We start from the raw sequence: 20,901 nt of genomic DNA, 5'->3' as shown, positions 1-20,901 counted from the left end.
CCACTACACAAACTAAAAGAGATGCTGACCAATGGACATGTATGTAGAAAACACACACACACACACACACTCACTCACACATCTGCATGTCTAATGGGAAACATCTCTTCTTTCTGATGGATAACGTTCTGTCCTCATATATATATTACATTTTATCCTGGATATTTATGGATAGTTAAAACATATTTAATATAAGCCTGAATATGGAAGCTTTTGGTTATAAATTGTCACTGTGACAGCAACACCAAATTAATAAAACATTTTGTTGGTAAAGTTCTCTATTTGACACTTCTAGGTTTTTGTTCAACTGGATGAATTGTATGGAGAAGGAGAAGACAGGGAATGGAAAGAAACTGCCCGCTGGATCAAATATGAAGAAGATGTAGAAGAAGGGGCGGATCGTTGGGGTAGACCTCACGTTGCTTCATTAAGTTTTCATTCTCTTCTGAATCTCAGGAGATGCCTGGAAACAGGTGAGAGGACTGTGCCTCACTTAATATGTGAATTATTCATGATTTCAAAGAAAAACAATATGTTACAATCAGTTCTCCTGTTAAGGTAATTTTCATTTACGTAATAGCAAGTGATATTAAATAATTTTTTATTGTTTCTGTATACTTTAGGATTAAAGGAAACCCTCACTGAAAAGCAGAAGTGTTTAGTCATTAATAGGCACACGAAAAAGAAGGAAAACATGTTAGCATTTGGACTCCTCCTTTGTCAAGATACAGTGCACAAACACACCCACACACTCACTAACTTGCATACATCTGCGTATTCCCCTACATGTTACCAGTGTTCTGTAAAAACTTTCCTATGACATTTTTAATGTTTCTCTGATGGGAGAGGAACAGTGAGTACTAAGGTAATCATTTTGTGAAACTCATATCCTTCCCTGTTTCACATGTGGCTGACATAATATGCAGGTATAAAGCCTATTGTTGTATGAGGCTCCTTGTGAGAAGTTCCTGAGCATCCAGATGAATAAAAAACCTCAGAGAGCACCAGCTTGTGGATAAGTTAACCAGAAAGCTCACTTCTCTCTGTTTTGTGCTCAAAAATCTCCGTCGCTGTGTTGACATGCAGACTAGATTCCTCGTATACTGTGCACACTTTCACTCAGTTCTGTCCTGTGGTGTAATCGTCTGGAGCATTGTAGCTAAAGTGAAACAAGCGTTTATTCTACAGAAGTGTGCAATAAATATATTATACACTCCTGGAAATTTAAATAAGAACACCGTGAATTCATTATCCCAGGAAGGGGAAACTTTATTGACGCATTCCTGGGGTCAGATACATCACATGATCACAATGACAGAACCACAGGCACATAGACACAGGCAACAGAGCATGCACAATGTCGGCACTAGTACAGTGTATATCCACCTTTCGCAGCAATGCAGGCTGCTATTCTCCCATGGAGACGATCGTAGAGATGCTGCATGTAGTCCTGTGGAACGGCTTGCCATGCCATTTCCACCTGGCGCCTCAGTTGGACCAGCGTTCGTGCTGGACGTGCAGACCGCGTGAGACGACGCTTCATCCAGTCCCAAACATGCTCAATGGGGGACAGATCCGGAGATCTTGCTGGCCAGGGTAGTTGACTTACACCTTCTAGAGCACGTTGGGTGGCACGGGATACATGCGGACGTGCATTGTCCTGTTGGAACAGCAAGTTCCCTTGCTGGTCTAGGAATGGTAGAACGATGGGTTCGATGACGGTTTGGATGTACCGTGCACTATTCAGTGTCCCCTCGACGATCACCAGTGGTGTACGGCCAGTGTAGGAGATCGCTCCCCACACCATGATGCCGGGTGTTGGCCCTGTGTGCCTCGGTCGTATGCAGTCCTGATTGTGGCGCTCACCTGCACGGCGCCAAACATGCATACGACCATCATTGGCACCAAGGCAGAAGCGACTCTCATCGCTGAAGACGACACGTCTCCATTCGTCCCTCCATTCACGCCTGTCGCGACACCACTGGAGGCGGGCTGCACGATGTTGGGGCGTGAGCGGAAGACGGCCTAACGGTGTGCGGGACCGTAGCCCAGCTTCATGGAGACGGTTGCGAATGGTCCTCGCCGATACCCCAGGAGCAACAGTGTCCCTAATTTGCTGGGAAGTGGCGGTGCGGTCCCCTACGGCACTGCGTAGGATCCTACGGTCTTGGCGTGCATCCGTGCGTCGCTGCGGTCCGGTCCCAGGTCGACGGGCACGTGCACCTTCCGCCGACCACTGGCGACAACATCGATGTACTGTGGAGACCTCATGCCCCACGTGTTGAGCAATTCGGCGGTACGTCCACCCAGCCTCCCGCATGCCCACTATACGCCCTCGCTCAAAGTCCGTCAACTGCACATACGGTTCACGTCCACGCTGTCGCGGCATGCTACCAGTGTTAAAGACTGCGATGGAGCTCCGTATGCCACGGCAAACTGGCTGACACTGACGGCGGCGGTGCACAAATGCTGCGCAGCTAGCGCCTTTCGACGGCTAACACCGCGGTTCCTGGTGTGTCCGCTGTGCTGTGCGTGTGATCATTGCTTGTACAGCCCTCTCGCAGTGTCCGGAGCAAGTATGGTGGGTCTGACACACCGGTGTCAATGTGTTCTTTTTTCCATTTCCAGGAGTGTATAAAACTGATAACCAAACATCATGCTGAAGCTTCTTGTTGGACCAAGGATTCTTACATTTATGTGCCAGAACATGTACTCACTAATGGTATTTTTGGTTAATAACAAGAGAGAATTTAGGATGAATTCAGAAATTCACAACTACAGCACCAGAAGGAGAAATAATTGCTTCCCTATGTAGGATTAAGAATGGAGTTTTTATTCTGGTGCAAAACTCTATAACTGATTGCTACATAAGGCAGAAAACTGAACATCATCAAATATTTAAAAACATCTACATCTATACTGTGCAAACAACTGTGAAGTGCATGGAAGAGGGCATGTCCCATTGTATCAGTTATTAAGGTTTCTTCCTGTTCCATTCACATAATGAGCATGGAAAGAATGATTGTTTAAATTACTCTTTGTGTGCAATAGTTAATCTAATATTGCCCTCATGATCCCTATGGGATCAATATGTAAGGGGTTCTAAAATGTTCTAGAGCCATCATTTACGGCTGGTGCATGAAACTTTGCAAGCAGCCTTGCTCTGGTTAGTTTATGTCTGTCTTCAAGAATCTGCCAGCTCAGTTTCTTCAGCATCTGTGTCACACTCTCCCACAGGGCAAACAAACATGTAATAATAATAATGGCGTGTGACGAGGGCCTCCCGTTGGGTAGACCACTCACCTGGTGAAAGTCTTTTGATTTGACGCCACTTCAGTGACTTGCGCATTGAAGGGGATGAAATGATGATGATTAGGACAACACAACACCCAGTCCCTGAGCGGAGAAAATCTCCGACCCAGCCGGGAATCGAACCCGGGCCCTCAGGATTGACAGTGTGTCGCGCTGACCCTTTTTTTTTAGGGCCTCCCATATCCCCTTCTAGCCCTTCCATTCACTCTCCTTCATGCACCTTCTTCGGCGAGCTTCAGTGCCCCACTTTTATTATTATTATTATTATTATTATTATTAATGGGTTATGAAACTGAATTGCATCTTGAAGACTATGGTAGAAAATTGTAATCTGAATATATTACCATGAAAATAACTCTCTCTATAGTACTGTTGACTGCATTAACGGAATGCACAATATTCTCTCATTAGAATTTGAACAAAAATGAGAGAGAAGCAAAAGTAAAAATTAAGAGAGGAAATTAAACTTCTTCAGTTATGCACGTCTTATGCATTAGAATAGTTTTTCCGTACTATTCTTGTGCTGTGGCATGACTCCTGTTACTTTTTGGGAAAACATGCTTTTTCGGGGTTCTGTTGAGGCCTTCACGGCTACTGTATCGGCCCCGGGGCACATGAAGTCCCCACCGTGCTGCACGCTCAACAGCAATCCCCTACTTTGGCAGTCTGTCTTGTTCCGTTGATTTATTATTTAGGTATTAACCGATGCCTTGTTTCTGAAACAAAATTTGCATCATATTCCCAAACTTCTTTTTATGGTCTTTGTTCTGGTATATTTTGAAGAATTCGTCTTTCATATATTCTCAATATTCTTGTAGATTGTTATTGCCTTTGTTGTTGACAACATCATTGACAAAATTTCTGAATAGCCACAAGATGACATTGTTTTTTTTTTTTGTGGTGGAAAGGAAACTTCTTCTGGGAAGAGTATATTGTGTAGTGTGATTTCTCTTCCATCGGTACGTTTGAGAAAAGCGACTTGCAATACAATGTCATTCCGAATATTCTTGTATCCATTACAGATGAAGCGATGCTTTAAGGAGTCCAAATTGTGACATTTTTGGCACACATAGGTTGCACGTAGTCCTATTGAATACAGTTTTTCATTGGTGCTAATTATGTTGTTGACAACTCTGTACCATGATGCTTGCACTTCCGTAGTCAGTGTTTTGTTATTTATATTAGTCCATATTTTTCCCAGTTTTTGTTGGGATACTTCAACTCCATTTTATTTTGGTTTTCGCGTGATTGTGACTTCTCTACTATATATTTACTTGTCCTCTTATTTTTGTCTGTTAAAATGCATGTCAAGTAGCTTAATTCTACATAAAAATCCTTAATATGCATTAGGTTGTAATTTATGTTGTGAACATCTACTGGCGGCTGCATGCTTCCTGGTTTAAGAAGGTCAAGTAGAGCAGCAGTTATGCTGTTCGGCTGTGTCTCTATAAGTTTTAATGTGCTTTTAATGAAGAGGGCAGTGTTTTTCCTCCGAAGGTCTGTCAGCCCTAGGCCTCCGTTTTTGGGTATCGATGTAGTCGTTCCTACTGCTACTCTAAAAATATTGCCTTTTCATACGTATCGACAGATTGTGCTCCTTATAGATTTTGCTATGTCTGGAGGTGTTGGTAAAATCTGAGCGACATATGCAGCTTTTGAAAGAACTGCACACCTTATTAGTTTAATTCTTTGCTTGATATTTCAGTCTCTCGTTTCATGCAGTATTAAGCTGCCTCTTATTTTCCCTAACGCCTGTTTCCAATTAGCAGCCGTTGTTCTTAATGGGCAACTGTAAAAGGTTATGCCCAAAGCAATGGGATGGTCCACCCTGTTTGCCCACGGTAGCTGCACATTGTCAAGACCCTGTAAATTTAAAAAGGAACTTTTCATTTCATTTATCCTCGCACCAGTTACCCTGCTATAAAGCAATAACTTTTCCGTTAGCTGGGCACAGTCATCATTGCTCCTTACTAGAACTCCCACATCATCAGCGTATGCATTTGTAACTGTCTTCAGCCCAGCTATTGTTATGCCTTCTAAGATTGTGTTCAAAAGCCGTAAAAGGGGTTCCAGGGAAACCATGGACAGGGGACTTCCCTGAGGAACTCCATTAGATATCAATACTTCATTAGTATATTGTCCATTGATCGAGATTTTCGTTCGTATGCCTCTGTCGATGTTCATTAAAACCGCTAAGTTGCCATCATTGAAACCTATGTTTTAAGGTTCTGAACAGATATCCATAGTTGAGTCTGTCAAACGCTTTAGCAAAATCAATGAAGGTAATGCCTCCATTCGCTGACGATGATGAGAAAACAGAAATAGTGTCTCGATATTCACGTACAGTCTTAAAAATGGTACGTCGAGGGAGACACGTCTGGTGGCATCCAATGACTTTTTCTAAAATCGGTCCCATTCGTTCTTTAATTACATGTGCAACTACCTTGTAATCTGAGTTCATTAGACTGATCGGCCTCATTTTAGTAATATCTTTCGTGTCCATACTCCTTCCCTTTGGAAGTAGTACCGTTACACTTTCCTTGAAAGCACCAGGAATTTCCTCTCCCCTCAAGGCGTCATTAACTACTTCCGTGAATTGGGAACCTATTAGGTGCCAAAAGGTCCTATAAAACTCCACAGGCAGGCCGTCTGGGCCGGGAGACTTCCGTGAAGGTGAAGATTTGAGTATATCAAAAGCCTCGTCATTCGTAATTTTTGATGTTAAACCTCTGTTCTCCTCCTCTGTAACAACTGCCTCTATTCCGAAGTTCTGTAAAAACTCTATTACCGAGTTGTCGTCAGTAGCATTTCCAGAATATAATTTCTGAAAAAATCTGTGTGCTTCATTTTATATATCCCTTTGTTCTCTCAGGACTCTGTTATCTTCCATTCTGAGGCTGGCAATAAAATTTCTTCTTCTGTTTTTTGTGTTTTGTATCAAGTGGTAGATGGAGGTGTTTCCTGCCTCTCGATCCCTTCTTTAGCAAGGGTGGCTGTTCCACATGCGTTTTCCGGAGCCACATTCAACACCTCTTTGTACCCTGAAACATACAATTCTTTGACATTAACTTCCTGCAGGAAGGCTATATCTGTATCTGACTGATACAGAAAGTCCTTCAGTGCAGCTACCTTTGCTTGACTCTGAATTTTGTTTATGTTAGGGTGGTCGCGTTATATGTATGTTCCACTGTGAGACGCTACAAAACAGTAAATAGAGGACATGTTATTGGAGCCGCATACAATAACTTCTGTTTAGATATATTTATTTATTTATTTATTTATTGTTCCATGGGACCACATTAAGGAGAAGTCTCCATGGTCATGGAACGAGTCAATACATGAAATTATAACACGATTGTAGAAACAGATAAAATGAAATATAAGAAACATATTCAGGTGACACGTCGTTAGTTTAAATAAAGAAAATCAAGAATGTAACCCTAGAATTTGCTTAATTTTTTAGCCCTTCCAGGAGCTCCTCGACAGAATAGAAGGAGTGAGCCATGAGGAAACTCTTCAGTTTAGACTTAAAAGCGTTTGGGCTCCTGCTAAGATTTTTGAGTTCTTGTGGTAGCTTATTGAAAATGGATGCAGCAGAATACTGCACTCCTTTCTGCACAAGAGTCAAGGAAGCGCATTCCACATGCAGATTGGATTTCTGCCTAGTATTAACTGAGTGAAAGCTGCTAACTCTTGGGAATAAGCTAATATTGCTAACAGCAAATGACATTAAAGAAAATATATATTGTGAGGGCAATGTCAGAATTCCCAGACTATTGAATAGGGGTCGACAAGAGGTTCTCGAACTTACACCACACATAGCTCGAACAGCCCGTTTTTGAGCCAAAAATACCCTTTTTGAATCAGAAGAATTACCCCAAAAAATAATACCATATGGCATAAGCGTATGAAAATATCCGAAGTAGACTACTTTTCATGTTGAAATGTCACTTATTTCAGATACTGTTCTAATGGTAAATAAAGCAGCATTTAGTTTCTGAACAAGATCCTGAACATGGGCTTTCCACAACAGCTTACTATCTATCCGTACGCCTAGGAACTTGAACTGTTCCGTCTCGCTTATAACATGCCCATTCTGTCTGATTAAAATATCAATTCTTGTTGAATTGTGAGTTAGAAACTGTAAAAACTGAGTCTTACTGTGATTTAGCATCAAATTATTTTCCACAAGCCACGAACTTATTTCATGAACTACATTATTTGATAATGTTTCAATATTACACACAAGATCCTTCACTACCAAGTTGGTGTCATCAGCAAACAGAAATATTTTTGAATCACCTGTAATACTAGAAGGCATATCATTTATATAAATAAGAAACAGCAGTGGCCCCAGCACCGATCCTTGGGGAACGCCCCATTTAACAGTGCCCCATTGGGACTGAACATCATTACCACTCTCAATATTGCGGAGAATTACCTTCTGCTTTCTGTTCTTAAAGTAAGAGGCAAACCAATTGTAAGCTACTCCCCTTACTCCATAATGTTCCAACTTCTGCAGTAATATTTTGTGGTCAACACAGTCAAAAGCCTTCGTTAAATCAAAGAAAACACCTAACGTTCGCAACCTTTTATTTAATCCGTTCAAAACCTCACAGAGAAAAGAGAATATAGCATTTTCAGTTGTTAAGCCATTTCTAAAACCAAACTGTACATTTGACAGCAAATTATGTGAATTTAAATGCTCCAGTAACCTTGTATATACAACCCTCTCGGTAACTTCAGCAAACACCGATGGCATAGAAATAGGTCTACTATTATCAACATTATCCCTGTCTCCCTTTAAGTGTCTTCACTACCGAGTACTTTAATCGGTCAGGAAACCGACCACTCCTAAAGGAAAAGTTACAGATATGGCTAAGTACTGGGCTAACATACATGGAACAATACTACAGTATTCTGCTAGATACCCCGTCATATCCATGAGAGTTCTTGGTCTTTATTGATTTAATTATTAACTCAATCTCCCTCTTGTCAGTATCATGGAGGAGCATTTCAGCTAACAGTCTCGGAACACTTTTTTCTACGAGCGCTATATGATTCCCTGTTGGGACTAGGTTTCTATTTAGTTCACCTGCTATATTCAGAAAGTGATTATTAAATACTGTACATATATGTGACTTATCAGTAACACGGACATTCCCACTACGCAATGATTCTATATCCTCGACCTGTCTCTGCAGACCAGCCACTTCCTTTACGACTGACCATATGGTTTTAATTTTATCCTGAGACTTAGATATTCTATCTGCATACCACTTACTTTTTGCCTTCCTCATAACTTTTTTAAGCACCTTACAATACTGTTTGTAATGGGCTACTGCAATTAGATTGTGACTGTTTCTAACGTTTTGATATAATTGCCACTTTGTTCTACAAGATATTCTTATACCTTTAGTCAGCCACCCAGGCTGCCTGTTTGTGCTAGTACCCTGTTTTGAACGTTCTAACGGAAAGCAACTTTCAAAGAGCACGAGAAAAGTATTGAGGAAAGCATTATATTTATCGTCTACTGTATGAGCACTATAAACATCTTACCACTCTTGTTCCTTGATAAGGTTTACAAAAGTCTCTACAGCAACTGGATCAGCTTTCCTAAAAAGTTGGTAACTATATTTAACATGTGTTGCAGCACAAAAATCTTTTAGACTTAAAATTTGTGCATCATGATCTGAAAGGCCATTCACCATTTTGCTAACAGAATGCCCTTCTAGTAATGACGAATGAACAAAAATATTGTCTATGGTTGTTCTACTGTTCCCTTGCACTCTCGTTGGAAAGAATACGGTTTGTATAAGATTATATGAATTAAGGAGGTCTACCAGCATCCTTTTCCTTGCACAATCACTTATACAATTTATATTGAAGTCACCACATATAACTAACTTTGTGTATTTCCTATAAAGTGAACCAAGAACCTCCTCTAGCTTTAGCAAAAATGTTGTGAAATCGGAGTCTGGGGATCTATAAATAACAACAGTAAGAAGTTTAGCTCCACTAAATTTAACCACACCTGCACAATATTCAAACACCTTTTCAGTGCAGTACTTTGAAACATCAATTGACTCAAATGGGATACCGTTTTTCACATACATGGCTACTCCCCCACACCGCAAAGAGCTCCTAGAAAAGCTGCCAGCCAACCTGTATCCTGGTAAAGGAAGCCTCTGAATTATCTCCTTATTTAAGAAGTGTTCAGATATACCAATAATTTCAGAGTCAACATCTTTAAGTAGTTCACTAACTTTATCTCTAATGCCTTGTATGTTTTGATGAAATATACTAATTCCCTCATTAATCGGATACCTAAGCTTTGTCGAAAGTGGTTTCTTTGTTAGAGAGACTTCCCTTAAGCAGGAATACCTGTCAGCTGACTTCAATCTAAAAAAGGTACAGCTCTAACACCCACAACTACCGGAATTTTCCCATGAGTGATCCCCGCATGCCCACCTATGCTGTCACCTATAAGCTTTGCCAACCTCCCCTTTCCATACCTGTTGAGGTGCAGGCCATGTCTAGTGAAACCCGTCCTGCTGATAGACTCCACCGAAAACCACTGAAATGTGACTCATGCCTTCTGTCATTAGCGCACCCCCAAGTCTCATGTTATTACGCCTGACGGCTGTATTAAGATGAGGCCGATCGTGACGCTGAAACAGTTCCACGAAATGCACAGTCGTGTTGCCAGTCTGAGTGGCTATCTTTTCCAGGTCACCATCTATGTCATACTCCCCATCCCTATCAATACTATTACCAGCCCCACCCACAATCACTACCTGATCCTCTTTTGTAAAATCCCTACATGACCCCCCTATGTTGAAAGTCACCTGAGCCAATCCTGCATTAGGCTTCACAATGCTGGTGACCTGGTACTCACTCCCTAAAACTTCCTACAACTGCTGGCCTACACCTCTACCATGAGAACTACCTAACAGCAGAACCTTCTTCTTTCTCTTAGACTTTGCAACTGTCCTAGCCACCGTAACTGCTGAGGTCTGCTGCATACTTCCTACATCTATAGCTACTAGAGAGCCCTCTCCACTAGACTCTGACAGTTGGTCAAATCTATTACAAACACCAATAGTAAAACTATCTGAAAATCTCCTTCTCCTAGCAGATCTCTTGCCAACAGCCAACTCCCATTCCCCAACCCCCTTTTCCCTCCTCATCCTATCTAGCTCCTCCTGTGCATTTTTCAACTGCACCTGAAGGGCACAGATCTTACGCTCCTGCTCCTCTATCAACTTACTCTTGCTACATAACCTCCAGTTCCAGGAGAGGATCTCACCAGAATGCCCACTGGCTTCCCCACTGCATTCCCCCCAGTGAAAATACTTTGAACAAGTCTCACACCGCAATCCACTACTCACGAACCTACGGCAAAGCCCACACTTCTCACTCATGATAAAATTTTACAGTTATTGAAACAAGAAAACAACTTTATATAAGTTCCGCTACTACAATAAGAAGATGTTAAAAACTGACTACAATAATCACAAACTTGCTCCACAAGGAAAGTAACTACTATTATTGACAGTATTAATCAACAACAAATGAGAATATAACAAAATACTAACACAGAAAGAAAATCAAACGTCTAATGACAGTAACGAAACTGAAAGCAGTTCGCAAAAATTTCTTCTGAAGTTATTTCACCGGAAAACATCAAGAATGCCAGTTGAAGACTACTAAAGTTCCTAAATAAACTACTATACACAGACAATTAATTAGTACTTAGCTTTCGATGCGCCGCTACAGCTGCAACTGGTCAGTGCGGAATGTAAACACGGGTAAGAGGTTAAGTTGCTCGATACGAAACAGTCACAAATATCAGGTCACAACACAAGAAAGGCCGAGGTGAATGAAGAAACCACTAATAAGTCACTTATATAGTAAATATTATCACAAAAACCGTTAAAATATATATCTGGTACCTAAAAATAGATGAAAACTTAGAGAGCGATCTCACACGCAGTCACGCGCGTATGACGTCACACTATATATAATGTTATTTTATTTTACTTTTATTCCATTGACGGTTTTCTTTCTTTTTTCTTTTTTTCTTTCTTCTTAGAGTTCAGTGTGACAATTTTTAATAAAAAAATTCTTCCTCAAAAGCCCCTTCTGCCCCCATTGCATCGGTCTGATCCTCCTTTTCGTCCTCCCAGTTAAATCATGGCGTGGTGATGTCGTGTCCCTGTCCTTGTTTCATTGTGCATATCTGATGTCGTATTGTCATGCAAGGGTTCAAATGTTCTGTGTGGCGTTTCAGCCCGTTCTTGTCTCTTGTTCTGATCTGAACACTCGCCGACCACTTCCTTTTGTGTATCTTCGTCCTTCTTTTCGGTCTCCTGTATCTTCCTCAGCCGCTCTCTTAAAGGAGGGGCCAAGTTCTCTGCAGCTTGACGTACTCTTCGTCTCTTTTTAGTTTTTGATGATTTTGGTGAAATCATCAGTGAAACCTTTGGTGAACTTCCTAGCGACTCCATGGAAGGTCGAGGAGAAGTCACCTGTCCCGCCTTCGTGGCGGAAGATTTTTTTAGCTCCGTTAATTTCGGAGCTGGCCGTTGCTGCTGTTTCTACGACACGTGAGATGGGTGGCGTCATTGGTTCGTCTTCTTGCGTCCCCCCTTTTCCTTTGACATTTCCTAAACCTGTTTGTGGTGGCCTGTCATCTGTGTGGCTGTCAGTTATTTGTTGCATCACTTCCTCTTTATGTCCATCCACTGTAGTTCCCTCTGGAATGTTGGCCCTTTCATGTCTAACTACCGCTTCATACTCTATCACGTCTACATCAGGTATTATCGATGAAGCTTGTCGCTTGTTGGAAGAGTTGTCAGACTCAGAGGGCAAGCGTGGTGCACACTCAGTGACATCATTACTGGCCAGATTCTGATTGTCATCGTTAGTCAACTCCGTGGTGCTTCCCGTTTCCGTGCGTGCGTCGGAAGGTCCCACTTGCTCGGCCATATTATGTCGATAAGGGGCCTGGCTAGCTGCCACGGCAGCGTACGTCACTTGCATGCTAACAACTTGTCCCGGGACAGCCGCCTCGTTAGTCGGTAACTGAGGAACACGCCTTCTACTGTACTCACTTCTGACGTTCCCTGTGGTGTTCCATAACGCACAAGTCCGTGGCTACCCATCATAAATTATGAGAGCGCAATGGCCACAGATATTCAAGTAAGAAGGGATATGTCGTAAGAGCTCAATCTTAATCTGTCTAACTCCATTCAAAACCGGAAACATATATTGCTCCGACCATTTTTCTGCAATATTAGATACAACCCTACCATAGGGCTGAAGAACAGTATTGATTGTTCCGGCAGGGACCTCGAACGGCAGTTGTAAAACTCTCACTGTTCGAATGCCTAGCCCAGCATGGGAAACAAGAACGCCACTAACGGTTCCGTCTGCATGATTAAATTTCATTTTGCCACCACACTTGTCAACTATTGAGGAGCACAAATTAGAGGAAATCAATTTCAAAAAGACAGAATTGGAAACAAAAGAAAGATGAACGCCAATAATTTCATCTCCTGTGATCTTAACTGTTACTGAAAGCCAATCGTTGATCTTAAAAGCCTTTGGTCTTTTACAGGTCCAATCAAAAGTGAATCTAACCGTATCTCTTCTTTCACAGTTAATTTTGTTCATTTTGTCATTTTAAATCACTGAAAGATGCAAAGTAAACGAAGCACTCTACTGACCTTCGTAACAGCCACACAGCCGCTGTTTACACCAGCCCTCCTAGCGCTGCCGCCACACGTCCATCCAGCTCGGTGGCCGAGCAGCGAATTGACCTCTCAGCTATCGGGGGCGGACAAACAAACATGTGATTTCATACTGCCCTTCTCTGTACACATTCAGTATCTCCTGTTAGTCGTGTTTGGTATGGGTTCCACACACTTGAGCAATATCCTAGAATGGCTTGCAAGAGTGATTCTTTAAGCAATCTCCTTTGTAGATCGGTTGGACTTCTCCAGTATTCTACCAGTAGAAAAATGGCATGTGATGAGGGCCTCTTGTCGGGTAGACTGCCCGCGTGGTGCAAGTCTTTCGATTTGACGCCGCTTCGGTGACTTGCATGTTGATGGTGGTGGAATGATGATGATTAGGACAACACAGCATCCAGTCCCTGAGTGGAGGAAATCTCCGTCCCAGCCAGGAATCGAACCCTGGCCCTCAGGATTGACAGTCTGTCACGCTAACCACTCAGCTACCGGGGACAGACAAACAAACGTGATTTCTTACTGCCCTTCTCTGTACACATTCAATATCTCCTGTTAGTTGTGTTTCGTATGGGTTCCACACACTTGAGCAATGTTCTAGAATGGCTTGCAAGAGTGATTTTTTAAGCAATCTCCTTTGTAGACTGATTGGACTTCTCCAGTATTCTACCAGTAAACTGAAGTCTGCCGCCTGCTTTACCTACACTGATATTAGAGCCACAGGATACTTTGCATTTTAATTATCGGCAATGGACAGTTTTACATTTCTGAACATTTTAAGTAAGTTGCCAATCTTTGCACTACTTTGAAATCTTATCAAGATCTGATTAAATATTTATGCAGCTTCTTTCAGACAGTATGTCATTATAGATAACTGCATCATTTGCAAGAAGTCTGAGGTTATTATTAATAATGTCTGCATTATACATCATGAACAACAGTATCTCCAACACACTTCCCTGGGACACACCTGAAGTTATTTCTACAGCTGTCAATGACTTTCTGTACAAAATAACATTCTGCATAATCCCTACCAAAAAATTCCTCAATCCAGTGACAAATTTCACTTGATATCCGACATGATGTACTTTCGATAACATGCATAGGTGTGGTACTGAGCCAAATACTGTTTGGACTGACTGCCTTGATCCAGAGCTTTCGTAAATGGGTGTAACCTGTGCTTTCCTCCAAGTAATGGGTAAGGGTTTTTGTTCAAGGGATATGAGATAGATTGTAATTAACAGAGGACCTAACTCAGCTGCAAATTCAGTATAGAATCCTATCAGGCCCTGATGCTTTGTTCAATTTTGAAGATTTCAGCTGTTTTTTGACAACACTAACACATATTTCACTCATATTTTCAGTGGTAAAAGGATTGAACTGAGACAATTCTCTTGGGTCCCTTTGTAAAAGAACATTTGAAAGTAGAGTTCAGAATTCCAGCTTTTGCTTTACTACACTCAATTTCAGTTACTGTCTCGTTCTCGAGTGACTGGTCACTAATTTTGCTGCCAGTCTTTACATATGACCTGAATTTCTTTGAAATGTATTCGCAATTGCTAATATGGACCACCACCAGCTGCATAATGGAAGGACAGCAATGAAAATTTGTGCTGGACCGGGACTCAAACCAGAATTTCTTGCTTATTGTGTGTGGTCGCCTTACCATTGGGCTATCCGAGCACTACTCACAAACAGACCCAAACTTCCATATATTGTCAACCCTTTGTCTACAACCTGTACTCATACATTGGGTTTTGTATAAGATTGTTTGACAACATTTTGCTCTGGTGGTTATTGAAGGCTTAATGCATTGCTCCCTTGACAGCTAGATGCATTTCATTCATTATCTCTCTATCTTTTGCCCTATGCTTTGTTTTATACCTGTTATACAGTAGTCTCTGTTTCTTTAGAAGTTTCTTTACAGTGACTGTATACCATGGATGGTCCCTTCCATTATGAACTGTTCTACTGGGTACATATTATCCAGTGCATGGTCAACTATTCTTTTAAACTTGAGCCATAGGTCCTCTATATGCTCCTGTCCCGTGCTGAAAATTTCAAGTTTCTCAATGGGATATGAGTCCACTGCTTTTTTATCTAGTTTACTAAACATATTTATCTTTCTGCTTGTTTTAGTTGTGCTTTGTACTTTTGCAATCAGATTTGCCACAACTGTGTCATGATCACTGACACTAGTTTTGACGTAGACATCCTCAAATAGTTCAGGTCTATTTGTTGCTATTGGATTTAATATATTTCTATCATCAGTGGGGTTCTGAACTACCTGTTGTAGGTAGTTTTCAGAGAGTGGAGTGGAGATTACGACGAAGGATTGAATTGTTTGGGGGAAGAGACCAAACAGCAAGGTCATCAGTCTCATCGGATTAGGGAAGGATGGGGAAGGAAGTCGGCCATGCCCTTTCAAAGGAACCATCCCAGCATTTGCCTGGAGCGATTTAGGGAAATCACGGAAAACCTAAATCATGATGGCTGGACGCGGGATTGAACCGTCGTCCTCCTGAATACGAGTCCAGTGTGCTACCACTGCGCCACCTCGCTCGGTAGTTTTCAGAGAAGTTACGTAAATGCTTTGCTTGAAGTTCTGAGAACAACAGCAGCTAAATGATATAGAAAGAGGAAGTGTTGTTTTCCCCCCTCCAAAGAAGCTGTTTTTCTTCAAACATATGTAAGGTAATCTAGAAGTAGTTACCATAATTATCAGTTTTAGCAGATTACCGCTTGTAATAATTTGTTGTTAGTATACTTCACAGAAGTAACCAGCAGTGGTTGCTTCTGCCTGTTAATGTATAATTTGTTTTATCATCTCATAATGATGTAGCTAATCCCCAGAATGATTTATTTAAACTTACACTGGTGATAGGAGCCTACAAAAATACATAACTTGACTTCTTGCATGTTACTGAATCCTCTTTTCTTTGTTGCAATTTGTGAGGCATGGCGTGTAAATGAATTAATGAATTTATAAGTACAAAAAATATATACAGTACTTTACTTAAGAATCAGATCGTCTCCTTCTGTAAATATGATTGGTAAAGAAGGATTTTGGATAAATGGAAATCATGTAAGGTACAAAAGAAGAGAATAATTTACTTCAAATCATTTGTATGAGGTCTGCTCAAAAAATTCCAGAATATTCATAATTTTGCACCAGTGGTGTGTTGGAGCGAATTGCAGTTGGCACCCTGCTCACATCTGTGTTTTATGTGTAACTGCTGGAAGTTTCGTTGTTGTATGTCTGTTAGTTATTGTTCAGTGCTGTATTGAGTAGAACATAGTGTCACATAGTTTGCAAATTTTGTGACAGTAGTGTTAGAGGAGCTAAGCACCTGCATTACATTTTGCTTGAAACTCAAGAAAATCTTTATAGAGACACACCGAATGATCCAAGAAGCCTATGGAGATGAGTGCTGAAGCTGTACTTGCTATTATGAATAGCTCACACAGTTTAAAAATGGCAGGACAGAAGATAAAGATTACCCTCATTCAGGATGCCCTTCGACACCTACCGACAATGCTCATGTCTGGAATGTTAACAAAATTGTGCATGCAATTGAAGACTGACCGACATTTCAGTTGTTTCATGTCATGAAATCCTGACACAGCATTTATAATGCATTGTGTTGCTGCCAAGTTTGCCCCACGGCTCATGAGTCAAGACCAGAAAGACCCTGGCCACGCAATCTGTGAGCTTCTGGATCACATAAATGAGATTGGGATGTTCCTTAAGAGAATCATGCCTGGTGATGACACATGGGTCTATTGTTATGTTGTTGAGACCATGGTTCTGTCTTCACAATGGGTTGGGAAAGGAGATAAAAGACAGACAGTGCTTCATGTGATCCAGCAAGAGGCATACCAAGACTGCTTCTGGAAATGGAAATAGCATTGGGAGCAGTGTATCAATTGTGGAGGTCGAAGGATACCATGCAGAATAAGTAAAAGGTAAACGTGGTGCTACAGGAGAATGCTGAAGATTAGATGGGTAGATCACATAACTAATGATGAAGTATTGAATAATATTGGGGAGGAGTATGTGGCACAACTTGACAAAAAGAAGGGACCGATTAGTAGGACATGTTCTGAGGTATCAAGGGATCACAAATTTAGCATTGGAGGGCAGCGTGGAGGGTAAAAATTGTAGAGGGAGACCAAGAGATGAATACACTAAGCAGATTCAGAAGGATGTGGGTTGACAGTATGTACTGGGAGATGAAGAATCTTGCACAGGATAGGGTAGCATAGAGAGCTGCATCAAACCAGTCTCAGGACTGAAGACCACAACAACAACAAATGTAGAAAAATTTCGTGGACAAAGATCCAGAATTTTTTGAACATACCTTGTATGTAGGTTCTTAACTGAATATAGTGTATTTCAGTGTTTCCCGATTGCAGCTCTGCTGTACAATTTAATGATGATGGTGTACACTTTAGTGAAATATTCCAGAGGTAATACAGTCACCCACTCCAATCTCCATTGGGAAATACTCAGGAGTACATTGGCACCAGAAAAAAAGATAAAAAGATGAAGTGGCTTACACAAGGTAGACTAGTATGGAGAGCTAGTTCTAAAACTACATTTGATTTGCTATTTATCACAATGTTAGTATCATATGCAAATAAAACAAACTTAGTACCTGGTGATATTCCTGTTGAATGGTCACTAATACATACAAGGAAGAAAAGGACTGCAAGCTTGAACCTTGTGGAATGTTACTTGTAATTTGATACCATTCTGATGGAGACTGTATTATAGGACTTTTACATACTGACACCCTTTGTCTTCTTTTACATGAGTGTGACTTCAATAATTTCACAGAATTTCATGAGATACTGTAATATTCTAGTTTACTTAAAAGTATGTTGCAGTATACTCAGTTCAGTGCATTTTCTACTCAAAGAATATACTAGCATCTGGTAATTTACTGTGTAGTCAATTAAGTACTCTTTCAGTGTATATGTAAATAGTTTCATGAGTACCAGAACTGTTTAGAAATCCAAATTGTGATTTCAAAAATTTGTTATCTGTAGTCAGATGGCTAAGAAGATGTATACGTTTTAACTTTTCTAAAGTTTTAAGAATGCTGGCAGAAGTGAAACCGCCTGTAGGTTTGAGGGGATTTCCTTATTCATATACTGCACCCATTCTGAAAATATATGATAGATAAATGAAAGTTTACAAAAATAACCTAAGAAGTTAGTAAACTCAGAACAACTCTCTTGAATAATGTTAATGATATTTTATTGTAACCACAATATTTTTTAATATTTATAGCTAAGATTTTGTGGTAGCCATTAGTTCTTGTGGTGTAGTGAAGACCATATTAATGTCACTAAAGTTTTTTGTGAAGTTTGGTCTCAGGTATTCCAGGACAACATTTACTGAGCCTGTCAATGTTGTCTTATGGGTTACCAATATAAAGTGCCTATTAAAGAGCTGTGAAACACTACAAACTTATGGACATCTGCTACCAAATGATCACTGCTCCTATTCATCTCTGATTCTGCCACCCAGCTTCTGCGTTGTATTCCACATTATCTTTATTTTATTACCTTTGTGGCTGTGCTCTTCTCATAAAGTGTGTAATCTGTTTTTTGGATTACTTTCTACAAAAATCTACAATATTCCTTTTAATAAGGTACAGTTTCAACATTATGACTGTTCTTCAAAGACAGATAGTTTCCCTTTTTTTCTACAAGGTAATTTTATTACCTTGAGCAATTCATTATTGAGCCAGATGATGCATTTTATTACATTTCTACAAATACAGCTGCAATGAAAAGATGAGTTTTTTACAACTCAAATTCTTGTAGTAAATGGTGTCAAAAGCTGACATATTTTTATACAAAAATTGATTACATAAAAAAAATACGAAAGGGCAGGTCACTACTCATCATATAGAGGAGACACAGAGTTGCAGACAGGCACAACAAAATTTAAGCATTCAGCCAAAAGACCTTCTTTGAGAATGGGAAACACAAACACATTCACACAAGCACAGCTCACATACACATGATCACTTGTAAGATATTCCATTCAAAATTCATGAAATAATAAACATTGTAATGATCGCAAAAAATTATCTTAAAAAAATGAAAAGGGTAGCTCTGCCTGAATATTAGTAATGGTAATGAATCCAAACACCATTTTAAGTCACTTTTCATGTATTGCTCCGAATTTCATCAGACAAAGAAAAATATTATTTTACATATTTCTGGCAACAACCTATACAGACTACCTGCCTAACCATGGCTAAACCTATACTTCCATGGTGGGTGTGGCCACAGCAGTATAAATAACATACAAAAATTAGCATATTTCACAGTATTGTTTAAATGATGCATTTTTAATTTATAATTAAAAGTTACAAATGCTTGACAGTTTGAACACAGGATTTGTTATTGTAAAATGTTGTTACAAGTTTTATGAAGCCGAATTGAGATAGTTACATCAACACACACATTCGCACACACACACGAGATAGCAAAACAGTTTTACATCAACACTCTCTCTCTCTCTCTCTCTCTCTCTCTCTCTCTCTCTCCCACACACACACACACACACACACACACACACACATATGCACAAAACAGTATCCAGCCCCGGCCACTGTGGCCTGACAACACCTGCTGTCCATTGGCCAGCCACAGCAGCCAGGGAGAGCATCATGTGTATGTGAGTTGTGCTTATGTGAATGTGTGTGTGTTTTCCATTTCCAAAGAACGCCTTTTGACCAAAACTTCAAATGTATGACAGTTTTTGTTGTGCATGTCTGTAACTCAATATGTCCTCTATATGGTAAATAGCAAAGTGTCCTTTTCATAATATTTTTGTTGTTCTGTCCTAGACTTTCCATTGTTTGATTTTGCTCCACAGATTTTATTCCATTCTCCAAATCAGTGCTGCTTTCATTTGTTGCTATTCTCTAAAGCATTACTCGACTCTGTGTCTGTCCTTTTTTTTCTCTTCTATTCTGTGTTTTATCTGGTGTTGCATCTCCTATCCCACATTATTTCCACTGATATAATTGTTCATAGGCCTTCATATTCATCACACGTTGTCCCTTACTGTCATGTATTTTTGCTTGTTATTTTCCATACCTTCCAGTGCCATACAGAATTGTTGAATCTAGACTTTCAGATTGATCACACTTCCTCCCTCACTGTCACAAAGCTTCACTCGTTATTTTCTGTACCTTCAATTGCCATGAAAACTTGTTGAATCTCGACCTTATCAACCTCTCCTCTCCTCTCTCTCTCTCTCTCTCTCTCTCTCTCTCTCTCTCTCTCTCTCTTTTCCCTTATTGTAGCGCCACACACTAACCTTATCCAGTCCATTTACATCTGCTGCCCCTGCTTCCCTTTTCATATATATCCACCCACTGACCTGCATCCCACTATTATCATCTTCTTATTTATTTTCCTCTTTTATGTCACTGTGTTTTCACATGAATTTTAGTTAGTTTTACCTGTCACTATTGGCCCTACTCCATCATACTTCATCCATTCCATCCTTTTTGAAAAAAGACTGTTGCTGTCCACAGTCTGACCACAGCAACCAAAGTCTGTGGTCACGTATATGTGAGTTGTGCTTGTGCGAATGTATGTCTGTATTTCCAAAGAAGGTGTTTTGAGTGAAAGTTTGATTATATTGTAGTCTTTTCTTTGTGCCTGTCTGCGACTCAGCATCTCCTCTGTTTGGTGGGTGGAAATCTATCCTTTTCATAATACTGTTGTTATTTCATCCTGGACTTTCCATTGTTTGGTGTACATAAATGTGTGATGTATCTCAATATTATACTGAATGTTATACAGG

The 20,901-nt window shown here is 40.4% G+C and overlaps 1 protein-coding gene across 2 annotated transcripts in view; it reads left to right on the top strand.

Moving 5' to 3' along the window:
• Positions 1 to 20,901, top strand: part of LOC126259317 (band 3 anion transport protein) — a 782,039-nt gene that overhangs the window by 585,794 nt on the left and 175,344 nt on the right. For both annotated transcript variants that reach the window (XM_049955995.1, XM_049955996.1), the window contains exon 10: positions 296 to 473. In XM_049955995.1, the coding sequence (XP_049811952.1) occupies positions 296 to 473 (178 nt within the window). The remainder of the gene's footprint in view (positions 1 to 295; positions 474 to 20,901) is intronic.

This window comes from Schistocerca nitens, chromosome 5 (genome assembly GCF_023898315.1).
Source record: "Schistocerca nitens isolate TAMUIC-IGC-003100 chromosome 5, iqSchNite1.1, whole genome shotgun sequence".
In the NCBI taxonomy this organism is placed as follows: Eukaryota; Metazoa; Arthropoda; class Insecta; order Orthoptera; family Acrididae; genus Schistocerca; species Schistocerca nitens.
The sequence above is the reverse complement of the archived record's forward strand: the minus strand, read 5'-3'. Positions and strand labels throughout refer to the sequence as shown.